Genomic DNA, 23,765 nt, shown 5'->3' on the forward strand with positions numbered 1-23,765 from the left:
ATTATATTAGTTTTTTTCTTATAATTTTTAACTTACAGTAATAAACATAATTTTTATTATCATTTTGTTTTATTGATAATAATAATATTTTTTTTAATAAACTAATATTTTTATTACTATCAATTCTATTGTAAATATAATTAGAGTAAAATTTATATGATATATAATAATATTTTCGTTATAAGAATTATTGGCATTATTTGTAAATATTAATTTTTTTTATTTCATCTTAAAAATATGTTATTAAAAGTATATATTAAAATAAGATTACATACATTTTTTCTAAATTATTTCATATAAAACATTAGTAAATTATTTATATTCGTAAATATATTTTATGACCCTTTTATATATCTTATATATGTATTTTGTGTTTCTTTCATTAGTAAAAAAATATTTTTATTAATATCTTTAATATTATTGAACTGCAAAAAATACTTATATACTACATAACTTTTTATCCCTTTTTTTTTATTATATTAATATTTTTCTTTATATATATTTAATTACATTTTTAGAAGGAACAAGTATGGAAATTAATAATTCATTAATATTCTATTAAATAATAAAAAATTGCACTCTGAATTAAAAATAATTGATAACATTGTAAAATTTTTATAGAAAAATATAGATCTTATTATTGTAGTAGCTTATAAAATATAGGTAAAAACACAGATTTCCATATATAAAAATAAATTTTATTTTATTAATACAGAATAATTTATAAAAGTATACGTATTTTTTTAGATAAATACTAATGTTTACTTTAAATAATTAAAAACAATTTCATACTTTCATTTACTTGTTTTATAATGTTCATTATCATATTAGTTAATGTTATTCATCTATAGAAGAAAATTCTTCAAATAAATATATAAAATAAGAATTATTTCTTAGGAACCATGTAAAAGTTCTTAATTAACTTCTGAATATATTAAGTATATATTTTCTACGAGTTATACTTTATTTTGAATAAAAAAAATTTTGTATCCCCGAATGAATAATTTTTGTTGTTTATTCAACTTATTTAATATTATTCTTCTACTTATTATTTTTTTGTATTTTGTTATTATTTTTATGTAAAATCTCAATATATAGAAATTACACCAAATCAATTTTTAAGTTGTGTTTTCTCCATAAAATTTGGTATATGTTGTATATATATAAATGCATTTTATTACTATAAAAATAAAACAAAAAGAATAAAAAATAATATAAGTTTCTTTTAACATTTAAAGGAATTAAAATATAATTAATATTATTATTAGTCAATATATAATAGCATTAAAAAACTATACAATGAATAAAAATATTAAGTCCCTTTTATTTATTAAAATCGTTGGATTTACCCTTTTAAATTGGATATGCTATTATAAAAATAATAAAGTATTATCATAATATTTCTTTTTTTTTTTTTTGGCTGGTTTATATTTTTATTTTTAAAAATTATATTTTCTTAGTATAGAAATATATGTACTTGTAAATAATAAATGTTTACATTCTTTTTTTAGTATATCTATTGTAAATCTATGAATAAGAAGAATAAACTAGGTGCATATTCAGGTTTTATAAATAATAGACTACTATCAGAGAGTTTATTGAATATAATATCATCTGGAGATTCATTGAGTGATGATGATGGCACTATATTAGTAGATGACGAAAAAGATATATATAAAAATGGCAAAGACGATAAATCACGAAGAAAAATAATAAAAGAAATTTTATTAAAAGCTGAGGAAAGAAATAAATTATTAAGAAAAAAAAAATATACTTTACTTAATAGAATAGATTCATATTTTGAAAAAAAAATATTCAATGAATTAGAATGCATAGATAAAATGAACAATAACAGCAAAAATGATAAAACAGCTGCAAGAAGGATGCTACGTAGGAAGGTAGTTTCAAATGTTACTCCACCACTTTTAGTTTTTTTGATAGGAATTGTATTTTTAATATGTTTTTGGGCATTAGTAATATCTATTGGAGATGAAACAGGCCAAGATGTACTAACAACGATCAGTACTACAGCACATTGGCTATCATTAGTAATATCAGTAGTTTTAATATTTGGAGCTATCTTAGTTGTATTATATATTAATTATACATTAAGAAAAATTAAAATATTTAAAATAAAAAAGGAAAATAATCCTAAAATTTAATATAATATTGTTAATTCCTTTGATAAAGAAAATATTTCATATAGAATAATAGATGTATTATACTTTAAAATAAAATATAGCTAGGAAATGTACATACAATTACATAATTATTATTGGGCCACGTATAAATACTTAACTATTTCGATATAAAATAAAAAAATATGTAATTTTAATCATAAATTAATTGTTTTATTTTTTTTGATTAGTGTTTTAAGTAATTATCTGAACTTAATATGTTGTCATAATATATATATGTATATATAAGCATATTTGTATATGAAATATATATATGCGCAAAAACGTTAGTATAAAAAATTTCATATAGTATCATTTTGTTATATTAATAAGAAATTTCATGTTTCTAAACTTATAAAAGGAATGTAATTAATTTTAATTTTTTACTTTTTTGAGTTAAAACTTTTTAATTGGTAATCTAACTAAAAAAAGTTTATTATTTATATTAAACTAATTGTACATAAAATTTTCGATATTTCATAAAATTTAAAGTGGGTATTTTTTTAGTGGGTTTTGTAAAAATAATATTTAATTCATTTTCATTATAGATGATATTATAAAAAATATATTATCATATGTGTTTACTGCAAAAATATTTTTAATATAGGTTCAAATTATTGGATGCATTAAATGTAAAAAAAATATAAATATTTAATAAAAATTATTGTTTTTCAGAATGAACCATATAAAATTCAATACCAATTTTTAGTATTATATATTGTTGTAACTAAATTTACTCATCATATCCTTAATATTTTACTTAAAATATGATCATAATTACTTTTAATAAGAATCCTTCAAATATTTAATATACATAAATATTATAAATATATACATATATACTCTACCTAATTTTTGTTTTTTATAAAATATTGTATATAACAACGTGATCTTAAAATATTTAATTTTATGTACATAATATATATGTTTTGATAAGAATTAGCCAAATTATATTTATATATTTACTTATTGAAAAGTAATATAAATAACAATTATTGTTTGTAACAGAATCAGTTATATCTTACATGTTACATTTTAGACTGAATATATTATGAATGTTTAAGTTTTGTATATGTAATCATTTTTGATACGACAGAATATATGACATAATAAAAAATTTGTTATACCATTTTTTTTCATGTATTTTTACTTCATATATTGAATTTATTTATGTAGACAAATTTGTAAAGTAAAATATATATAAGAATATAAATATATACGTATGTAATTGGATAAAATTTAAAACAAAAATTAAAAAAATATATAAAAATTAAGTAGTTTCTTTATATTTATTAGAAATATGAGTCATATACTGATTAATTTTATTTTTATATAATTTTATGATTTTTATAAATGGATAAGAAAAATAAAAATGAGTATTTCTTTATCATAAGAACCATTTCATTTATCCTTTTTATATGATAATTCGAATGTTTCAATAATGTATAATAATTTCTATATTACGTATTTTTTGTTGTATTATTATGAATATGATATTAAGTGCAATACTATAAATCACATATTTAAATTAATAAACAAAATTTAGATATATTATAAATTACTAGGTCATACATAGATGTATACAACAATTAAAATGAGGGAATAATCTTAAATGTCTAATGCACACATTAGAACGGCACTTGAAACTTTTATTTGATTAAAAAGAAGAGTCTTCATTTATAAAATATCATATGAATAACGACTCGTATATATGTTTCTCCGTAACTATGAAATGGTAATTCTATGAGAAACCTTTAAAAAAGAATTAATTATAAATACTACTGATCCTATATATATTATTATATTGCTATTATATTTTTGGGAATATTTGTTGGATTCTTATTTTTTTTATAAAGTATATAGAAATGAAATACGGAAATATATACACTATTTTTTACCATTACATTTTAGTTTAGCTAAAAATGTAAAATTATTATATAATTTTACTTATGTTCATAATTTATCATATATAGATACGATTACTCCCTTTAGAAGTTACACTTATATAAAGGCATTAAAATGACAAAAATAATTAAAAATAATGCTCCATATGAATATATTCTTGAATTTGTATCTCATAGATAGCAATATTCCCATTTAAATTTGAACAAAAATTAAATTTGTCTTTACTATATTCATATATAAATATTTTTACTACAATTCCACATATAATAATTGACATACTAAGACAACAATATAAAAATTATTGTATATTGATATAAATATTCAATCCTATATAATATCAAGAGAACAAATAATAATAAAAATTTGAAATAAGTTTTGTTAAAAAAAAAAAATTTTTTTTATTTTTTTGAGTATTATCATTTCAATTTTTTTTTACTTTATATAATATTATTGATGTTTTTATTAATACATCCTTTCCTTCTCCTTTTTTTTTTTAATATTTAAGTTATTGAAAATGCTTCATATTATCATATAAGTAATTCAAGATTTTCTTTATCATCTTGTATTATATATTGAAATTTTAAAATTATTTATTATTTATTCAAAAGAAAATATCATATTTAGCGGTATTTTTCGTTTTTAATACTTAAATTTGTGTTGTGTTTGTGTTACCATATTTTTTGTATAATTTTTATATAATTGTTATTGTAGTTTTTACAAAAATTTATATATTTTTAGTTAACCTAATTTATTAGGAAATTTCAATTTATGTAACTTTCTACACCACTGAAAAATGCTTTTATATTGGAAATAGATAAAATGTAATTTATATATTAAGGATCTCGTTTGAATTGATAATCTATATTATTATGTCTTCTTTCTCAGTTTTTATGTACATCATGTGAGTTTTGTAAGCATCCTCTTGTTTCTTTTTAAACATCATATTCAATTATGTTTTTCCATTTTCATTGACTTTATAGCCACGATTTTATTGGAGTAAACTAAATGAAAAAAAAATAATAAAAATATATATTAAAATATAATCGTTTTATGCTGATAATTATTTGTAAAAACCAACATACGAATTGTGTTAGAATATTCACATTATTAATTATAATTTTTGTTAGGATTATATAAAAAAAATAAAGTGAATGTTGCTATTAATACGATGTATGTTGTTAAAATGGAAATAAAAAGGTAATTTACATTTGTGGATAGTAAAATATGTGGTAAATCATTACAAGGAATTACCTGTCGAATTTTATTGCCATACTATTCTTTAAATTTAATTATTTTCTCACAAAATCATTATCTGTATTTACTTAACATTGCTTGTAATGTTGTATATAATCCTCATAACAATTTTTAACTATTTAACAACTACCATTAGTTACTTACTTTTTAAAACTAAAATTGATATAATCATTATAATAATTATATAGTTCTTTATGAAGATGTAAAAAAGCATATTCCATTTCTTTAAATTTTTCCTCAAATTTATTACCTACTTAGGATGAAAATTTATTATATCCATCAAACCAAGACACTTATTATATTTTTCTTTTTATTTTATTTTGTAATTCAAGTATTTGCAACGTTTGAACCTATCGGAGTAATTTTTTTTTTTTTTTTTAATTTAATTATATATTTACGAATATCTTGACTTGGATTTGTAAAATCCTACATAATATATATTTTAGCACATGCCTATCCAGGATTTCCCTTAACTCCGACATATTGAATATCTTGGATAGCATTATTTTATTCCTTACTATATTGAAGATAAAATTCCACGCAGTTATTCTAAATATAAATAAAAAAAATAAAATAATAATAATAATATGTAAATTCAAAAAATCATACTTTCATAAATAAAATCATTTATTTCATATATATAACAAGGAATTCTTGTAATACCATGATATATATAATTATTATAACAAAAAAATAAATTTTATGTTAATATGTGAACTATTATTCCATTGTATATAGGAATACGTGAATTAAATAAAAATTATTATATTCTTATGAAGTTCATAGATATAAAAGTAAAGAAATGATATATGATATCTAGATATGTGGTGTATTCCTTTTTTTCTCAATTAGAATTTAGAAAATAATTAGTTAACGAAATAAACATTTTATTTTTTTATTAATATTAACATAATTCAGCGTAGTTTGTAATATATAAAATAAAAGCTTTTAATTATAAATATAATAATTCGAAGAATAGGATTGCTTTATTCTAAGAAAAAATATTTAAAGAGTAAAACAAGCCCTCCTATTATTTTTATTCATATGCAAATTATGTAATTTTGTTCTTAAGATATAGAAAAAACAAAGTAAATTTAGTACATTCTCATATAAAATGCACATTATATTATAATAACTACATAGAAATCCTTTCTAGCTTACTAAATTACCGTAAAGAATAAATATTATCTATTTTAAATTTGTAGAATTTTCTCTTATATTGATTATTATTTTTTGTTTTTTAATATTATAATATCTTTCAAATTATTCCAATTCATATTTAAAATAAGTTATAATAATATATTTGATTATTAGTAAAGTGAACTATATGATTATTACTGAAATAAATATATTAATAAATGAAAAATAAATTTAACTAAAATATAAAAATAATATATGAACATAAGTAATATATTGTTGAATGAAAAACGTGCTGCTTCAAATTGTACCTTTTATTATGGACATGTTATACAAGAAATAGTTTTTATCGTAAAAATACAAAATAACTTAATAATTATTTACAAGTTACTATAAAGGAAGTTAAAATTTTTGTTTGTTCGTTATCAAATTTAGCTTAGTATAATACCATTATTTACATTAGAAATATGAATATGTACGAAAAAAATATATATTATTCTATATATTGATTATAATTATAAATTAATCGTAAAAGAATAAAAAGATTGATAGTTGTCGTTATGCCTTCAATAAAATGTATTATTGTACTTTGTATTTGTAACATGACAAAAGTATATATTTATATATATATTTAACTTTTGCATTATAATATATATTGCATACGTCTTATTAGAAAACATGCTTATGATAAATATTTTATATTCTATATATAGTAAAATAATTGTGAAATGTAATATCATAGTAATCATAAATTTCGTATATTTTACTTAATTTTTATCTATCTCTGTTCTACGTTATATTAGTTATAGTACAGAATAAACTATGATTTTTGACACTAGAAAAATAATAAATTATTTCTCCTTTATTTCATTTATTATGTTTCTGTTAAATATATTACTCTTAGATATATTTAATATTATAATTAAATCATGAATTACCATTATATTTGAATTCTATTATATACTTAATAAAAATTTTAATTTATTTTAAAAAAAAATTATACTAATTATAAATAAAAATAAAAGGTATTATTATTAGCATTATATTTATTTGATGAACTGTCTTATTCTTCATGAATTGTTCAGAAGTTAATATAGTTTCACAATTATTATAATTCTTAAAATAAGTAATATTTAAAAATTATTAAACTATGGATATTCTATAGTTCTTTTATTATTATATCTTTCTTAATATTAATAATATAATAATTTTCCTATTTTATTAAATTTTTTATTTATAATATGAATACTTCTTTTTTTAATTTATTAAATCCGTTTCCTTTTTTAAAATAAACACATTGACAAATTGCACAATATATATCCATATATTTAAGCTATTAATATAATGACATTTATATTAATTAAAAATTACATTTATATGTGTTTGTATGCTATTATTATTTGATAATTATTAATATTTATTATACTCGAAATAGTTTTAAAAAATTAGAGATATATTAAAAAATATATTAGTATTTCATGTATAAAACATAAAAGAAAACTCAATTATATATTATCCTTGTACTGCATATTTTATATTAATTAAATATATATGTACTGTTTATCTTATATGATAAAGCCTAAGAATGTTTATTGAAAAGATATTTATATATATTAAGATAATATACTATAAAGGAATATTCATTTTATAGCTGGAATATAAGGTAAAACATCTAAATTCTAATGATTTTATTTATAATCCATGAAACTTGGATAAAGTTGGTACTAATAATTTATGATAATAATTTTTTTTAATAAAATATTATTATTATATAATTTATTTATGTATTATGAGGATCTTATATTATGAAGAATACATTTATATGTTTTTATTATGTTCTTATTACCCACTAGTGATAATTATAATAAATAAAAAAATTATATTTTTTGTTATTTTAACTATTAATATTATTTTTAAATTAATTATATTATAGAAACAATAAATAAAATGAGATTGTAATATTATTTGAATAATAGAGTGAATTAAATAAAAATTTATAATCTACCTGTTTTTACGGTATATGGTAATAGCAAAAAAATATTACATATCAAAATTTATTTTATATTTTCTAAAAATGATTATACAATTATTTTATTTTATAAATGTTAATATACAAACAAATATAATAAATAAATATTTAAAAAAAAAGCAAATAATCAATAATCATATTAATTAAGAGGCAAAATTAAAAGGATTATTCTGTAATTACAAAAAAAAAAAAAAAAAGATGAAAATCGAATTTTTTTATATTCTTTTTAAAAAGTAATGAGAAAGTCACTAAAATTTTTTTATTAAAATAACACAATATGAATGAAATTATATGTTTAATTGAATGGGAAAAAATAAAAAGCATGTGATATTTATTAAAATGTTTATAAATTAATTATATATTCTTTCATTTACTTTTCGTTTTAAAAAAACGTTGAAACTTAACACTTTAGTACAGTTTAACTTATAATCTTATTCATATTTAACTTTTATTTCTTTAATTCCATAAGACTATTTTAAAATTATTATTTTTACCTTTTTTTTATCAAAATATTAATTTTTTCCAAATTTAATATTTTTGCAAAATATTAATATTAATTTATATATAGGTAAATTAACATTTTGCTATTTTATTGGGTTAAATATTAATATAAGATGATAATATGTATTATTACATAAATAAAAATAAGTATATATAATCTGAATATATTTACAATAACTGTATTCAAAAATTTACTTTTCTCGTATCTTTTTCTGTTTTATGTTACCCATTAATTTACGAGCTTTTTATCATTTACCCCAGAACATTTCACAAAATTTATTAAATATGTTACATATGCATCATGTAATTATACCTATATATTGTCCTAATATATATTGGATGTATATTCTGAATTTATAAAATATATTATTTTTCTTTAATTAAATAGGATTATACCACACTGTTTTCATTATATATGGAATTTTCTGATATATCAACTTCATTTATCCAGTCTTCTACTTCTTGGCTAAAACTTTTCTCTCCTATATAAGCTCGAACTTGTCTATTTTCATTATTTTCTAAAACATTTCCATTAACTCTAATTATTTCTTTTGTAACATCTGATTTTCTCTCTAAATTTATTTCTGTTTTCAAATCATTTATGGAACTATCCAAATGTGATTCCTCATTTTCTATAAAATCTTCTTTTTTGGAATCTTCCACTATCATCATTAATACTAGTATGGACAGTTTTGCTAGTAATTTTTTTTTCATGTAATCATATAATTCTTCATAAGGTTCTGTCTCCAGTAATTCTTCTGTATTTAGCAGTGAAATATTGTTTTTAGTTCCTTCATTTATATCCTCATTTAAGATATTGAGAAATTCTTGTGTCATTCCCTCACACCATTCCTGTTCCAAGTACTGTTCTATAATCTTTCGCTTTTTTGCTATCCACTGTCTCCATAAATCTTTTTCTTTTTCCGAAAATGAATCTTTTATTATTTCATTTGGAAAATTCATTTTTAATTCATCATTATTTTTTATAGAAGCTTTTTTTTTTTTCCATTCATTTTTTAAATTATTAAACCATTCTGTTTTGTTCAATTTTTCAGAAATATTTTTATGTTCTTTTATCCATTTATTCCATAGAATTTTTTTTTTTTCAATGTCATTGATGCTTTTAGTATTTTCTATTATAATTTCTTCACTGGAGAAATTAGAGTATGTTATATATTTCTCTTTTGTGAACAATTCGAGACATAATCCCAAAAATTCTCCTTTTTTGTTTTCCCATTCATCATTTCTTAATTCTTCGAGTATTTCCATGTGTATTTCAACAATGGTTTTGAATTTGTCCTTTTTTTGCTTTGACGTGTGTATGTTATTATTCACGTTATGTTCATTTATTTTTATTCTTTTCATAGTTTCTTCGTTATCATTTATTGTGTTTTCTAAATAAACATTTGTTAATAATTCCCTTTTTTTTCTGGAAAGTGAAGGTATTAGTATTCTCAGTAATTTAATGTGTCTTCTTTTTATTTTATTTTTTTTTTTTAATATCCATATAAAAGCGTACTATAATATAAAAATAAAAAATAGATTCATAAAATAAACTATTAGAATAATCATATGTTTATTATTCTTTTTAACTTTTATATTTATTTTACTTTAATAAATAGGGGAAGTACAATAATGATTATAAGGCTTGTTAATATAGTTGATATGTGTACAACAGGTGGATTTTGTGCTTGACCTATAATTGTAATTTAAATGAATAATTAATATAGTTACTTTAAATGTAGGAAATTAATTAGTATTATTGACACCTGGAATTTTAGGGGATATAGCAGAATCAGGAAACGATGTTGCAATATCATATGTTCTAGTAGATGACGTCATAATTTCAAAACTATGTGTTTTTCCTGGAACATCAGGATTTGTATGTGAAGTTATTGACTCAGGAGTTTTTTGGAATTCTGGAGAAAAAAAATTTTTAGAAACTTCTGATACTTCAGCTTGTGTAGATTGTGTAGGATCTTCAGAACTATCGTCAGTTATAATAGATGAAGGTTCAGGCGGAAATATTACTGGGGAGTGAGTTTGAGGTTCTTGTTTAATTTCTTTTTCGGCGCTACTATGCTCCCCATGTTTGGAGGGAGGATGAGATTCAGTTTCTTGTAAATGTGGTACGGGTTTTTGTTTTTGATCTTCACGCATTGGCGGACTTTCGCTTTCTTTTTGCTCCACTTCTGTTAAACTTTTACTTTCTTGAGATAAACTTCGATCAGATTCCTTTTGAAGCGGAGATCTGCATATAGATTGTTTATTAAAAATTTTGGGATCCATTATGTTGCATGTTTTTTTTCGACCCTTTTGTGCTTCTTTTATATCATAACAATTTTCAAATAGTTTTTTTTTTGTTGTGAAATACCTTTTCTCTTCTTCAATCCATTCATTATATGAGTTACATTTACTTGAATAATTACTTTCAGACATAGGGTTTCCCTGTGACTGTCTTAATTCATCCAGATAGCTTTCTCTTTTTTCACAGAAATCATCTACATTATATTTTAATTCTAAAATTTCTAAATCATTTTGATTCATAATCAAAGGACATCCTCCTAATTTATCTAGCTTCTTATAATGAGGACTTAACCATTCATTTAGAGCCTTTTCCCACGTTGCTTTTTCTGGTAAATAATAAGATGGCGGAGACTTGTTATTAACTAGGTATTTAGCCAAATATAAGCATTTATCCTTTAATACTTTTTTATCATTCTTAGCAATTATGTCATCAATATTAACTTTTATATGATTTACAATTTTGTTGAAGACTCCTTCATTAATATATCTAAAATAAGTTGATCCTCGAACACCCGAATACTTAATTAAAGTGAATTTTAAAAAATCATTTAAGCATAAATTTTTATTTTTGTTTTATTATCACTTTTTTTTATTGTAAATAAATAATTTATTAAAAAATTTAAGAATAATAAAAAACAATGAATATTACCTTAGGTAAACATTTTTCCATAATGAATAAAAATTAATGCTCAAGTTGCAAGTAACAATCTGAAGGTAAAATAAAAATATACATCTTTTTATTGATCGATGGGGATATTTTAAATTAAGATAACTTAATAGGTAGGAATTATAAAATTATTATTTACATAAAAATTTATATGGGCAATACGAGATAATTAAAAGCTCTTACATTTATTTGTATGCCTGTTATATTCTTTTACGTTAAATAAATATAACTGAAGATATATAATAATCATATTTTGATATTAAATTAACACATGTATCTCCATATAAATGTAATGCACCATATATAAAGAAAAAACCAAATACTGAAAATAACAAATTGCACATAAGTAAAGTTTATAAGTAATATAAAATTTATTCTGTACAGTTATCTTTAATATCTATATAACTTCTATTGTTTTTCTTATTAGTAAGAACATATAAATACTATTAAAGGAATTAATGTGAGTAATTCTTTTTATTCTTTTTTTTTGTAAAATATATAATCTATATACCAAAAGATTTATAATACTGAAAGAATATTTCTTTTTTATTTTATTACTTTGATATTTATTTTTTGTATTAATCATTTTTAGTGCTATATATTTTTTGTTAATACATTTTATGTTTACTATTTACGGTCTATAAATGAGTACCACAATATATAAATTATATTTAATTGTCTCTATGGTTACCTAAAGTACAAACAACTAAAATATAATACCACTTAATATTATATGTATATTTATATATAATATTTACCTAAAAATTAATTATTTATAATTTATATTATATAATTATAAATTATTAAAACGGTATAATTTAATATTTATTTATATGTTCTTCGGTATGTGGCTATCACCACTTCTGGGTATAAATTATTGAAAGTGCAACAAATTCTATTTAATAAAATATATGCCTAGGTATACTGATTAATGAATATAAAATTGTATACTTACTATAAATATGAAAAATTATTAGTTGTGCTTATAGCAAAAATATTATACTATAAGCTTAAACATAGGTAAAATAAATTAAATGCTTATGCTAAAAAATAATAACATTGCAATCATAGGTAAATTACATAATATATTATGTTAAATAGTACAATAAATAATGAAGTATCATAATTATATTTCTGTAATTATTAATATATATGTTAGAATATAAATATTAAAAATATTTAATTAATTTTTCTGGTTTTTACTGAATTTGATAAATTTATGTAAATATAATTTTAACACTACTGATAATTATATTAGCATGCATACTAAAAAGGATTATATAATATTTTATAATACTTTTTATCAATTCATATTATAAATGGAATTACAAGACAATATAAATGTGTTTGAAAAGCATAGATTATTTTGTTATAATGCAAATAAATTATTTACAGTTTTAATACTTCCTTTGAAACAAGACAATATAAATGTAGAACAGTAAGAAAATTAATAAAAGAATTCTAATTTCTAATGAATTTTTGTAAATAATTAACATAATCACTTAATATGTTATAGTTATTTTCAAGGAATCGAAATTTATAAAAAATTAATTTTTTCATGTATATATAATTTTTAATTTGAAATTTTTGCAAATATATTTTTCTACTCTTTTTTTTCATTTAATTCTTTACATTCTATCATATTTCTTTTAAAAAAATTTTTATTAGTAACAATATATTAGGAAAAAATAATTTATCATTTATCAAGATATTATATATTTAATTTTTGTATTTGAATATATTACATATATGGTAAATAAAATACATAATTAGTATGTAATAGTAGATGTTTATGTTAAAAATAAAAGAAAATATTATTTTCTCAAATATCTGAAAGCATTTTGAAAGAGCTGCTTAATGATAATTTTCAAATATATATATACGAAATTTTTGTTTTCTTTTTTTTTTTCTCTCTATACTATTCTATAAATTTATGAAAAAATATTTTTTTTTGTGGATATATTTTTTATTATTTTATTTTTACGTTTGATCAAATTTATTGTATATTACTGCAGTGTATTCATGACATTTAATTTTAAATAATATAAAATTAATAAATATTTTTAAAAATTATTTAATATTTTTTTCTATAACTAGATCTATTTTATTTATATATTTTAAAATAATATTTATTATTGAAAAATGTGTTTGAATATATGAAATTTTCAAGTCAATAACTGTAATGAAATTCAAATATATATACGTACAGAAAAGTATATAGATGAAAATAAATGTAAAAGTAATGCTATTTAGAATACTTTTGTGGCTTTATTATATTTTTTCTTATTTAATATAAATAAACAATGTAGTAACTATAATATAAATGTTTGTAAAAATCTTATACTAATTTAAAATTATAGTTCATATTATTTTATAGTGTACTTTTTACTTATCTATGTATTCTAATACTGCAAGTCATTTTAAACCATAATATAAATGAAAAATATGATATAAAAATATATTGTATGATAAATATATTGCAATATTATGTATAATGTTTTACTTTTGTATATAAATGTAAACTAACAACATACTATGTAATAAATTTTTGATTATATGCTTTTACTAATAATGGAACAAATTGTATTTATCGACATCATAATAATATAAAATATGTAAAGTTATGATTATATTTTAATTAATATCATTTAATCCTAATGGATAGCATATTATTATTATATTCATAATGTGTTTAATTTTAAATTCTTAAGTTATAGCACTGATATTTTAAATATAGTGTTCTATAATCTATTATATTCTCATTATTTAATTATAAGAGTACATATGTTAATATGTGTGTTTAATTATACATTAAAATATAAGATATTCTTTATATTACTAATTTTTATTTAATTAAATGATAAATCGGTTTATCCATTGTAGCTACTTTAAAGTTACAATTATTTAATTACTAAATTATACTTTTTGTTAAATATCCATTTATATATATTATATTGAAGCATAGATCATACGAAATATTATTTATCCTAACTATATTCATGTTAATCAATGGTACGGATAATAGACATCCAATTAAAATATTGTTTTTTGATATTTTGTGCCCGTCTGCTTCATAATTTACAATTTTGCATAAAATATTTGTATTTTAATTTCACAAATTTTTTTCACATTACTAAATTAGTTCCCACATTTTTTTTTATTGTTCTTTTAGTTTTACTGTCAGTTATATAACGATATATTTGCAATATTATTATTAGAAAAAATAATTCTAATCTTTATTTCTGAATTTTTAACTTTACACTTCAAGTGCATTATTTTAGAGATTATTTTATATTCATAAAAATAATTATTATTGAACATTTATATATTAGAATATTTTATAGATCTATATATTATATAAAACTTATTGTTTCCTGAATAAGGTAATCATATTCAGTGACATAATTGTTACCTGGCCATTATTTTTAAGTATGCATTTAAAAAGTGGTATATTTTTTTGGAATATAACAGAAAAGTTAAAAAATTTTTTAATAGTATTAAAAAACATTATTTATTTGTAAATACAAGACTATTATGGCAATTAAGCATTGTCTTAATATATAAGAGTGTTTCTTGTAGAGTGTTCACATTTTTAAGTAGAATAATTTATAATTTAAAAAAAAAAAAAACTTTATGGGAAATATTGCAATATATATTAATAAAATTATTGAAAATAATTATATATATTCATATGAACCACAATAAGAAGATTCATCTACAAGTGACGCTCGATCCTCGAACAAGGATTTTACTGAAACCAAATATCATTGAGATTCATTGATTTTATTTGGTACATTAATATATTTTAAGATTGTTACAGTTTTAAACTTCGCTACATGATTCTTACGAATACCGTAATCATTGTTAATGTTTTATCGTTGGGTACAAAATATATTTTAATTTCTTACAACACATTTATTAATACGGTTACATATTAATTTATATTTTTGGCAATAGATAACATTTCCATATATAATAAATGAAATGTACGAATTTTCTAGAAATAGAAAGAAAATAAAATGTATCAAACATGTAAAAAAGATGAATGTTTCAAATAATTTATTTATATAATAAAGCTAAAGAAAAAATATATTTAAAATAGTAATACTTGAAAGCATATAAATAATTAATAAATTCGATAAAAATTGGTTATTTTAGTGAATATATTATTTTTTGTAGATTTCGTTGTATAAATTATTATAAATATGAAAAAATGTTTTAGAAATTGAAATTTAATAATATTTTATATTCATTTACTTTTATTTGTATTTTTAAAATATTAATAATTAAACATATAAATGACATAATAAGGAAAGTATTTAAACTTTAGTGCTATATTATAAATGTAGTAGGCGTATGACATATATAAGAAATAAAAGAAAAATTAAATATTTTTCTGTAAATTAATATTTTTATATATGGTCTCATTATTTAAAGAATGTAAATAATATAGATTTATAACGAATTGTTTTTTAAAATAAATAGATCAAAAAATACTTAGGATCAATTAATGTTTCTAAAAATAACAATATTTACAAATAAATATTTAGCAGTATTTTATTATATAGTGCACTTATTTCTCATAATATATTTTACAATTTTTGTGTATAGATTATTATAAATTTTTATAATGGATTAAAGAACATTATATACATAAGCGCTAAGTAAGAGAAAAAATGTGAGCTGTTCAAAATGTTCGAAAAAATAGAACCTAAAAGGTCTTCATAAAAATTATAATGAAAATAATATACATATTAAAAAATCAAAATATGTTAATTTTAATATATGTAATTTGTTTTTTTTTTGTTTTTGTAAATTATAAATAGTATTTTGGTTTCATCTATTTTTTTTTTAAGTTTTAATAATTAACTGGAAAAATAGTAATTTTTAAGGAGATCAAATATATAAAGTTAAAGTTCTTTTGACTAGAATATTTTTTTATAAAACTTTTATGTAATTAAATTTCTAATGGTTACAATATGTAAGAGATATATATTGGAATAATACATTTATACATATTTATTCCAGTTGCCATGTAAAATATGTTTCTAGGATTATGTATTTTCAAAATAATATATAAAAAGTAATTTATTCTTTCTAATATTATGAATTGAATAATCACTAAGTCATATATCTTAGTTAAATGTATTTTTATTATTTCACAATTTTATAAGAATATTATTTCATATATATATCATTAGTAAATTTGTTTTAGTTGATATTTAAATTAATGAAATTTAAAGTAACAATTATATATCTGCTTAACCTTTAAACTTTTTTTTTTTTTTAATGTTCTTATATTTCTTTTGAATATATATATTAAAAAAGAAATTTAAAAATCTATGTATATTAATGTAAAAAAATTTTTTTTAGATGGAGGATATAACCTAAACGTAATTAAAAATAATGATTTTCAAATATTAAGGTGCAAAAATAAAAAATCACACCTTGTTTGCTATTAGAATATATATTTCTACATAGATTAAGTAGTTCCATAAATTTCTATCTTAAAAAGAAATTATATACTATAAAAAAGTATATTTACTTGAGGAGGAATTAATGCATTTGTCCTAATTAATATAATTAATATGTTTTTTTTCTTATATTATTATGATTATTGTATTATTATAATAATTGATATTTTATTAATAAAAATCAACGTTTTCAAAATAAAAATTTATATAATCAGAATTATTAATTGTTTATAATTTTTAACATTATTAATTATTTTCTTAATATATAGAGGAATATATTATATTTATATTCTCTACATTCTACATAGTGTATAAACTCAATATTTACATATAATATGTATTCGAATATTTTTTTCATAATTTATTCTGAAAAAGGTTAATAAAAATATTATATCATTATAACACTACACTGAATATTTAAATTATATATTTTAAATATATATGTATTAAATCGAATTATATGATTTCAGAGAAAGTTATTTTTTTTTTTAATAAAATTAAGATAAATATTACATAATGCATTTTAAAAATTAACTTTGGTTATAGAACATGTAACGTATATTATAGTTATATATATTTTATTATATATTTATACAGAAATAATAAATTTTTTTTTATTATTTTAAATATTTCGTTTTATCATTAGAAGTATATTCTATTATTATTAACTTCTTCTTTATTGATTATATTATGATATTAAATATCTGTATCATGGAACGAAAAACAAAGATCCTCTTACTTTTTAATATTGTTGAGCTTATCCTATTATCTTGGGTGCTTCATTTTAACAGTGATGTTGTATGAAAATATCATTTAAGGATATTTGAAATCATAATATTTTTTAGTTTTTTTCTGTATTAATACCTTTTTTTTACCTCTGTATTATTAATACAATTAAATAAAAAATATTTACATTTTTTTTTAGGGCATGTTTGACATGCCATTGAATAAGTATTGCAATTGTACGAAAGAATTAGAAGCAAGAAATTATCGATTACTAGAAGGATATAAGTATAATATCGATTCAAAGGTTATATTTACTAAAGAAGAGATGCCAAATATTGGTTTGACCAACAAAAAAGATATATGTAACAGTGAGAAAGAAGTACAAAGCAAAATGAATAAAACAAATGGATGTTCACCAAGTATAACAAGAAGTCGTAAAAAAGATATGAATAAAAAATCTTGTACATTTGAAATTAAAAAATATTCCCATTTGGAAAAAAAAATATTTAAGGAACTCGATTATGAGAATTTTCTTAAAAAAAACAGATTAATTACTGATAAGATGTACAAAAAAATAATGCTTAAAAAATACAGATTACGAATTACTTTACCTTTATTATTTTTTTCACTGTTATTAATCATACTCTTAGTAGATTTATCATGGGGGTTGATTGATGAGAATGATGGGGGGTTATGGGGTGCATTAGGGGTTTCTACCTATTTAGATAGCTTGGCTAATGGTTCTCTGAAAAGCTTTTTAGAAATATTGAAAAATTTCGAAGGTTTTTGGAAATCTGCTTTTAATGCAACATCGAGTACAGTTAGTGAAAAACTCGTATTAAGGCATTTATTTGGTATACTAATATATTTCATACCGTTCGTTATATTGGGTTTCACATTAATATTAGGGATTATGTATTATCATAAAAAAGTTAAAAAATATGAAAAAATCAAGTTCAGAAAAAGGTAAATGAATAGTAAGAGATATTATTCTTTCTAAAAGGAAATATCTAATAAGAACTAATATATATTATCTTTAGTGATATTCTTAATAAATATTCTCAAAACAGTATAAATTTTATAAGTAAATTTACATAAATATACCCATTCGTATATTCAACTGTAAAATAATATGTCTTAATTTTTTTTGTGAATATAAATATTTTAAGTTTTTTAAATGTGTTCATTAATATGTTATCTCTGTTTAATGTCGCATTTTCGATTTTTTTATATGTAAGTAGGTTTTTATGAGAAATAAATTTTTCTGAAATAAAATTAATATATAATAGGATAATTTACATAAATATATTTTAATATTATGTTAATTTATAAATATAATACGTGGTACTTCGTATTTTTCTACAGCTGAATCTAAAATTATTATTTATGGAAGTAATTATTAAAATGTATTATTAGATTTATATTAACTATAAATACGTCCTATTTTATAATTTATGTAAGAATGTGAATCTGTTTTGTTGCATTTACATATACATATTTTTAATTAGAAAAAATATAATATATATTATAAAAAGTGTCTTTTATGAAATATGTTTTATAGAATATATTTTTTGTTAATCCCTTTTTGAAAAAGGTAGAGATGTTTGGGGATGGTTTAAAAGAAAAAAAAAATGTATATAATTAAATAATATATATATTAAATATTGATTAATTTTTATAGTTTTTTAAATTAAAATAATAAATATTTAAAATTAAAGGAAGAGCTAAAAGAATTTAATTTATTATTAGTGTATTCGGCTGCGATATTAAAGATAATTTTGGAAATTCTACTTAAATATATATAATATTGAAAATATATAAACTATATAATTTGTTAATTTTTTTTTATTACAAAACAATAAAAGAAATTAGTTTAAGTTAATTGCAGATGAATGTATTATATTGTGGAATTGTTTTGTCTTGTTTTGTTTTTAATGATCATATATATTTTAATGTGTCCTATATATCTATGAATATAAAAATTCTCTTTATCTGTAAACAATCTATATTTATTTTATTTTTGAAATAATAGATTAAAGTGTATTTAAATATTTATATATGCGTTCTATTTTTCAATATTGTCTATAATTATGTAGTGTGTAAAAGTTTGAAAACATTTTAAATATATATGAAAATATAAGTATTTTATAGAAACAATTAATAACATCTTCAAAATAATTACAATTTATTAAACACAATAAATAAGAAAAAACAATTATATTTTTATAGATAATTTATAAATAAAATGGTTATAATTTGTTAGATAATTTTTAACAATTTGTATGTAAAAAATTATATATTTTTTCGTTTTGTTTCATTTAATATATATAATACAGAAATTTGGTTATGGGATGGTTTTTCGAATATTTTTATTTGTTAAAATTGATTTTATATAGATATAAATGAACGCAAAAACATAAAGTTTATATATTTTTTAGTTATTACACTTAAATACACTTTTAAAAAATATTTTTATATAAATAAATTGTCTCATTCATTATTATTTCTTTGTAAAAAGCATACTCAAGTTAAAGGGAATATGATATTATGATGTACAAGCAGTTGTTCCTAGGAAAGTGAAAATATAACTAATGTACATTTTAATTAAAAGATCAATTATTTTTGTATTTTTTTTTTAATTTTATAAATTAATATAATATATTCAAATATTTTATTTCATTCAAAAAAAATATATATCTATTGATATATGTAACAGTTCTATTATAACAACAAGTATTTTATTTTTTGTTTTTTTATTATATTATTGTTACTTATGAATATGTAGAGTTAAAAAAAAAATAATAAAAAATATAGTACATAATTATAAATAATTTTCATTAAAATTATGTAATACCACTTAAACGCAAAGATTACAACTTTTAAAAATTATGGTACGAATATAAAACAGAAGTCTTAATTTGACTTTAAAATAGATACTAATTCATATATTAGGTAGAATAAAGTAAATTTAATTTTTTAAATATATTATAAGCTAAAAAAGTAATATATTAATTGAAGGAGTAATTGGTTCATATGTTATAATTTAAGAAACATAATATTATATTTTTTTTCATTGAATTTTTTTTATTATTTTATTGTTATAATAATTGATATTTTTCCTTAATAATAAGCAGTGAAATATAATGTTTATAATATTTGATTATTATTAGGATAATATTTATATAATTTGTAATTAATATTTTAATAATAGATAAACATACTATATATGTATTCTATATGTTGTATATTTTATGGGAACTCAATATTTCAAAATAATATGGAATAAATTTTTTTTCCCTTAGTTTATTAAGAAAAGGATTTGTAAAAATACTATTTAATTAGTACACTCGATGAAATAATTTAATAATATACCTAGTATAATTAGGAATAAATTTAAATTATTTCATTTTAATTAAAGTGTATTTTTTAAAAATATTAAAATAAAAACTTTATTATACGTTTATAAATATATTTTTCTTTATATATATTACAAAATTTATTACAGCAATGAACATTTCATTAATTATTTACGAAGAAATAATAATTTTTTTTTTTTTAATATAAGGTATTATTATAATTCGTTAAAATATGTTATTACATGAAAAAATTACCTATACGCGTATATGTAAGGAATAATTCTCTTGTAATTTTACGATTTTCTTTTTTTCTAATTGAATTACAATATTTAAAATATAAATTAATAAGGAAAAAAAACAAAAAAAAAATGGATAAATTTAAAAATATTTTATTTACAATTAAACAGTGACTTAAATATAAAAATAATAATTTACAAAAATAAATGCATAATCATAAGAAATTATTTCTTAGATTTCTTTATGAATATATTTCCTTGTAAATTAGATATTACATTATAAATTATATTTTTTTAATTATATTTAGAATATCAAAAAAACTGCTTATGAATAATAGGAGACTAAAGCATGGATTATAATTAACACAACGCAAAATATTTTCTTTATTTGCTATTTCACGCTTTAATAATTAATATTTATTAAGAATAAAATATAGTTGTCCTAAAATATGATGCTTGTAAAATTAGTAATAAAAACAGGATAAATTCCTTAGTAGCTTAATAAGTATTTTAACATATAGAGGAGCTTATTATATATATATTCTATACATTCTCTATTGCTTATAAACTGAATATTTCCATATAATAAAAAATATTTAATACTGAATTAAATAAAAAATTAAATTATATATATTGTATATTTATGAATGAATTCAAATTCTTTTATTTTAATGATACAATTTGTTTTTTTATAACATTTAGGTAAAAAATATATAATACCTTATTATATATCTTTTTATATGTAGTTGTTTAATTGTACATTATAGTTGTATATATTTTATTAATATCTTACTAAAAAGCAAAAAGTATTAATAAAAAAAAATATTATGTTATTATTAATTTATTCATTAGTTTGTATTTTATAATATTATAGATATATAATATGGAACTAAAAATTAATCCAATCTTATTTATTATAATAACTACTTTTACTTTTTTAAAGAGGATTTTCTCTTTTAACCATGATGGGGTATGATAATATTTGTTATGTTATTGTATTATACTTAATTTCCGCGTTTTTTTTTTATTAATACCGTTTTTTACAATTAAAATATTTGTTCATTTGAATAATAATCTTTTTTTTTAGTTAACTTTTAACAAATTTGTAGGTGAGAATTTTATGCAGTTTAGAATATTAGACAAAAGAAATTATCGATTACTAGCAAAATGTAAAAAGGATAAAGATTCAAATAACATATATTTAAATGAATTTTTTCCAAATAATGGTAAAAAAGAAAATAAATATATAACTAATAATAACAAATGGAATAAAGAAAAAAACACGAAATCCAACAAAAGTTTATTAAATAAAGCTCAGTATTATACAGAAGTCATAGATTACAATAATGGAATATTTGATGGAAAACATTTTCATTTTGAAAAAAAATTAATAAGAAAAAAAGATTATGATGCTTTTCTAGAAAAAAAGAGGAGAATTAGAGATATATCTTTAAAAAAAATAAAATTTATAAGTTACAGAATTGGAAGTGCCATATTTTTACTTTTTTTCTTGTTGGGAATAGGTTTGCCTATATTACAAGGATTAAAGCTATTACAAAAAGCTGGAGATGCGATTAAAAATTTAGGATCTATGAGTAGTGTGTGGTCAGCTATAGAAACATGTTTAGGTCAGGCAAAAAATCATTTTTTTTTTATAGCATTTAGCACAATTATCTTGATATTAGTTGTTATACTTGTAATAGTAATTCCTAAAATTTTAAGAAATAATGAAAAATATAACAGAATTAAGGCTATGTATGAGTAAAGTGCATAACATGAAACATGTTTTTTTATATGACTTATTTATATGAAACGTTATATGTAATATCTTTAGTTTATATACTTAATAAACATACATATTGTTTATATAATTTTATTAATGTACATGGGTTTAGAACTTAATCCTTATAATTAATACTCAAAATTATGTTCTTTGTTTGTTGGTAAATTTGAATGCATTAATGATTGTCATTTTTTATTATAAATTATTGTTGAA

The 23,765-nt window shown here is 18.6% G+C and overlaps 4 protein-coding genes across 4 annotated transcripts; 3 read left to right on the forward strand and 1 right to left on the reverse strand.

Annotated features, from left to right (window-relative positions):
- Positions 1 to 1,299: 1,299 nt before the first annotated feature.
- On the forward strand, positions 1,300 to 2,162 carry MKS88_002186 (uncharacterized protein; the record flags this gene model as incomplete). The annotated part of the gene is made up of 2 exons (XM_067215176.1): positions 1,300 to 1,386; positions 1,512 to 2,162. 2 exons carry the CDS (start codon positions 1,300 to 1,302, stop codon positions 2,160 to 2,162), a joined length of 738 nt encoding a protein of 245 aa, XP_067074480.1.
- Positions 2,163 to 9,393: 7,231 nt separating this feature from the next.
- Positions 9,394 to 11,980, reverse strand: MKS88_002187 (uncharacterized protein; the record flags this gene model as incomplete). Its single annotated transcript, XM_067215178.1, has 3 exons — positions 9,394 to 10,521; positions 10,771 to 11,829; positions 11,960 to 11,980. 3 exons carry the CDS (start codon positions 11,978 to 11,980, stop codon positions 9,394 to 9,396), a joined length of 2,208 nt encoding a protein of 735 aa, XP_067074481.1.
- A 6,182-nt stretch (positions 11,981 to 18,162) lies between these two features.
- On the forward strand, positions 18,163 to 19,147 carry MKS88_002188 (uncharacterized protein; the record flags this gene model as incomplete). The annotated part of the gene is made up of 2 exons (XM_067215179.1): positions 18,163 to 18,249; positions 18,377 to 19,147. The coding sequence occupies 2 exons, from the start codon at positions 18,163 to 18,165 to the stop codon at positions 19,145 to 19,147; spliced, it is 858 nt and encodes a 285-aa protein (XP_067074482.1).
- Positions 19,148 to 22,652: 3,505 nt separating this feature from the next.
- MKS88_002189 (uncharacterized protein) lies at positions 22,653 to 23,534 on the forward strand (the record flags this gene model as incomplete). The annotated part of the gene is made up of 2 exons (XM_067215180.1): positions 22,653 to 22,739; positions 22,857 to 23,534. The coding sequence occupies 2 exons, from the start codon at positions 22,653 to 22,655 to the stop codon at positions 23,532 to 23,534; spliced, it is 765 nt and encodes a 254-aa protein (XP_067074483.1).
- Between the last annotated feature and the right edge of the window lie 231 nt (positions 23,535 to 23,765).

This window comes from Plasmodium brasilianum, chromosome 7 (genome assembly GCF_023973825.1).
Source record: "Plasmodium brasilianum strain Bolivian I chromosome 7, whole genome shotgun sequence".
NCBI classification, from domain to species: domain Eukaryota; phylum Apicomplexa; class Aconoidasida; order Haemosporida; family Plasmodiidae; genus Plasmodium; species Plasmodium brasilianum.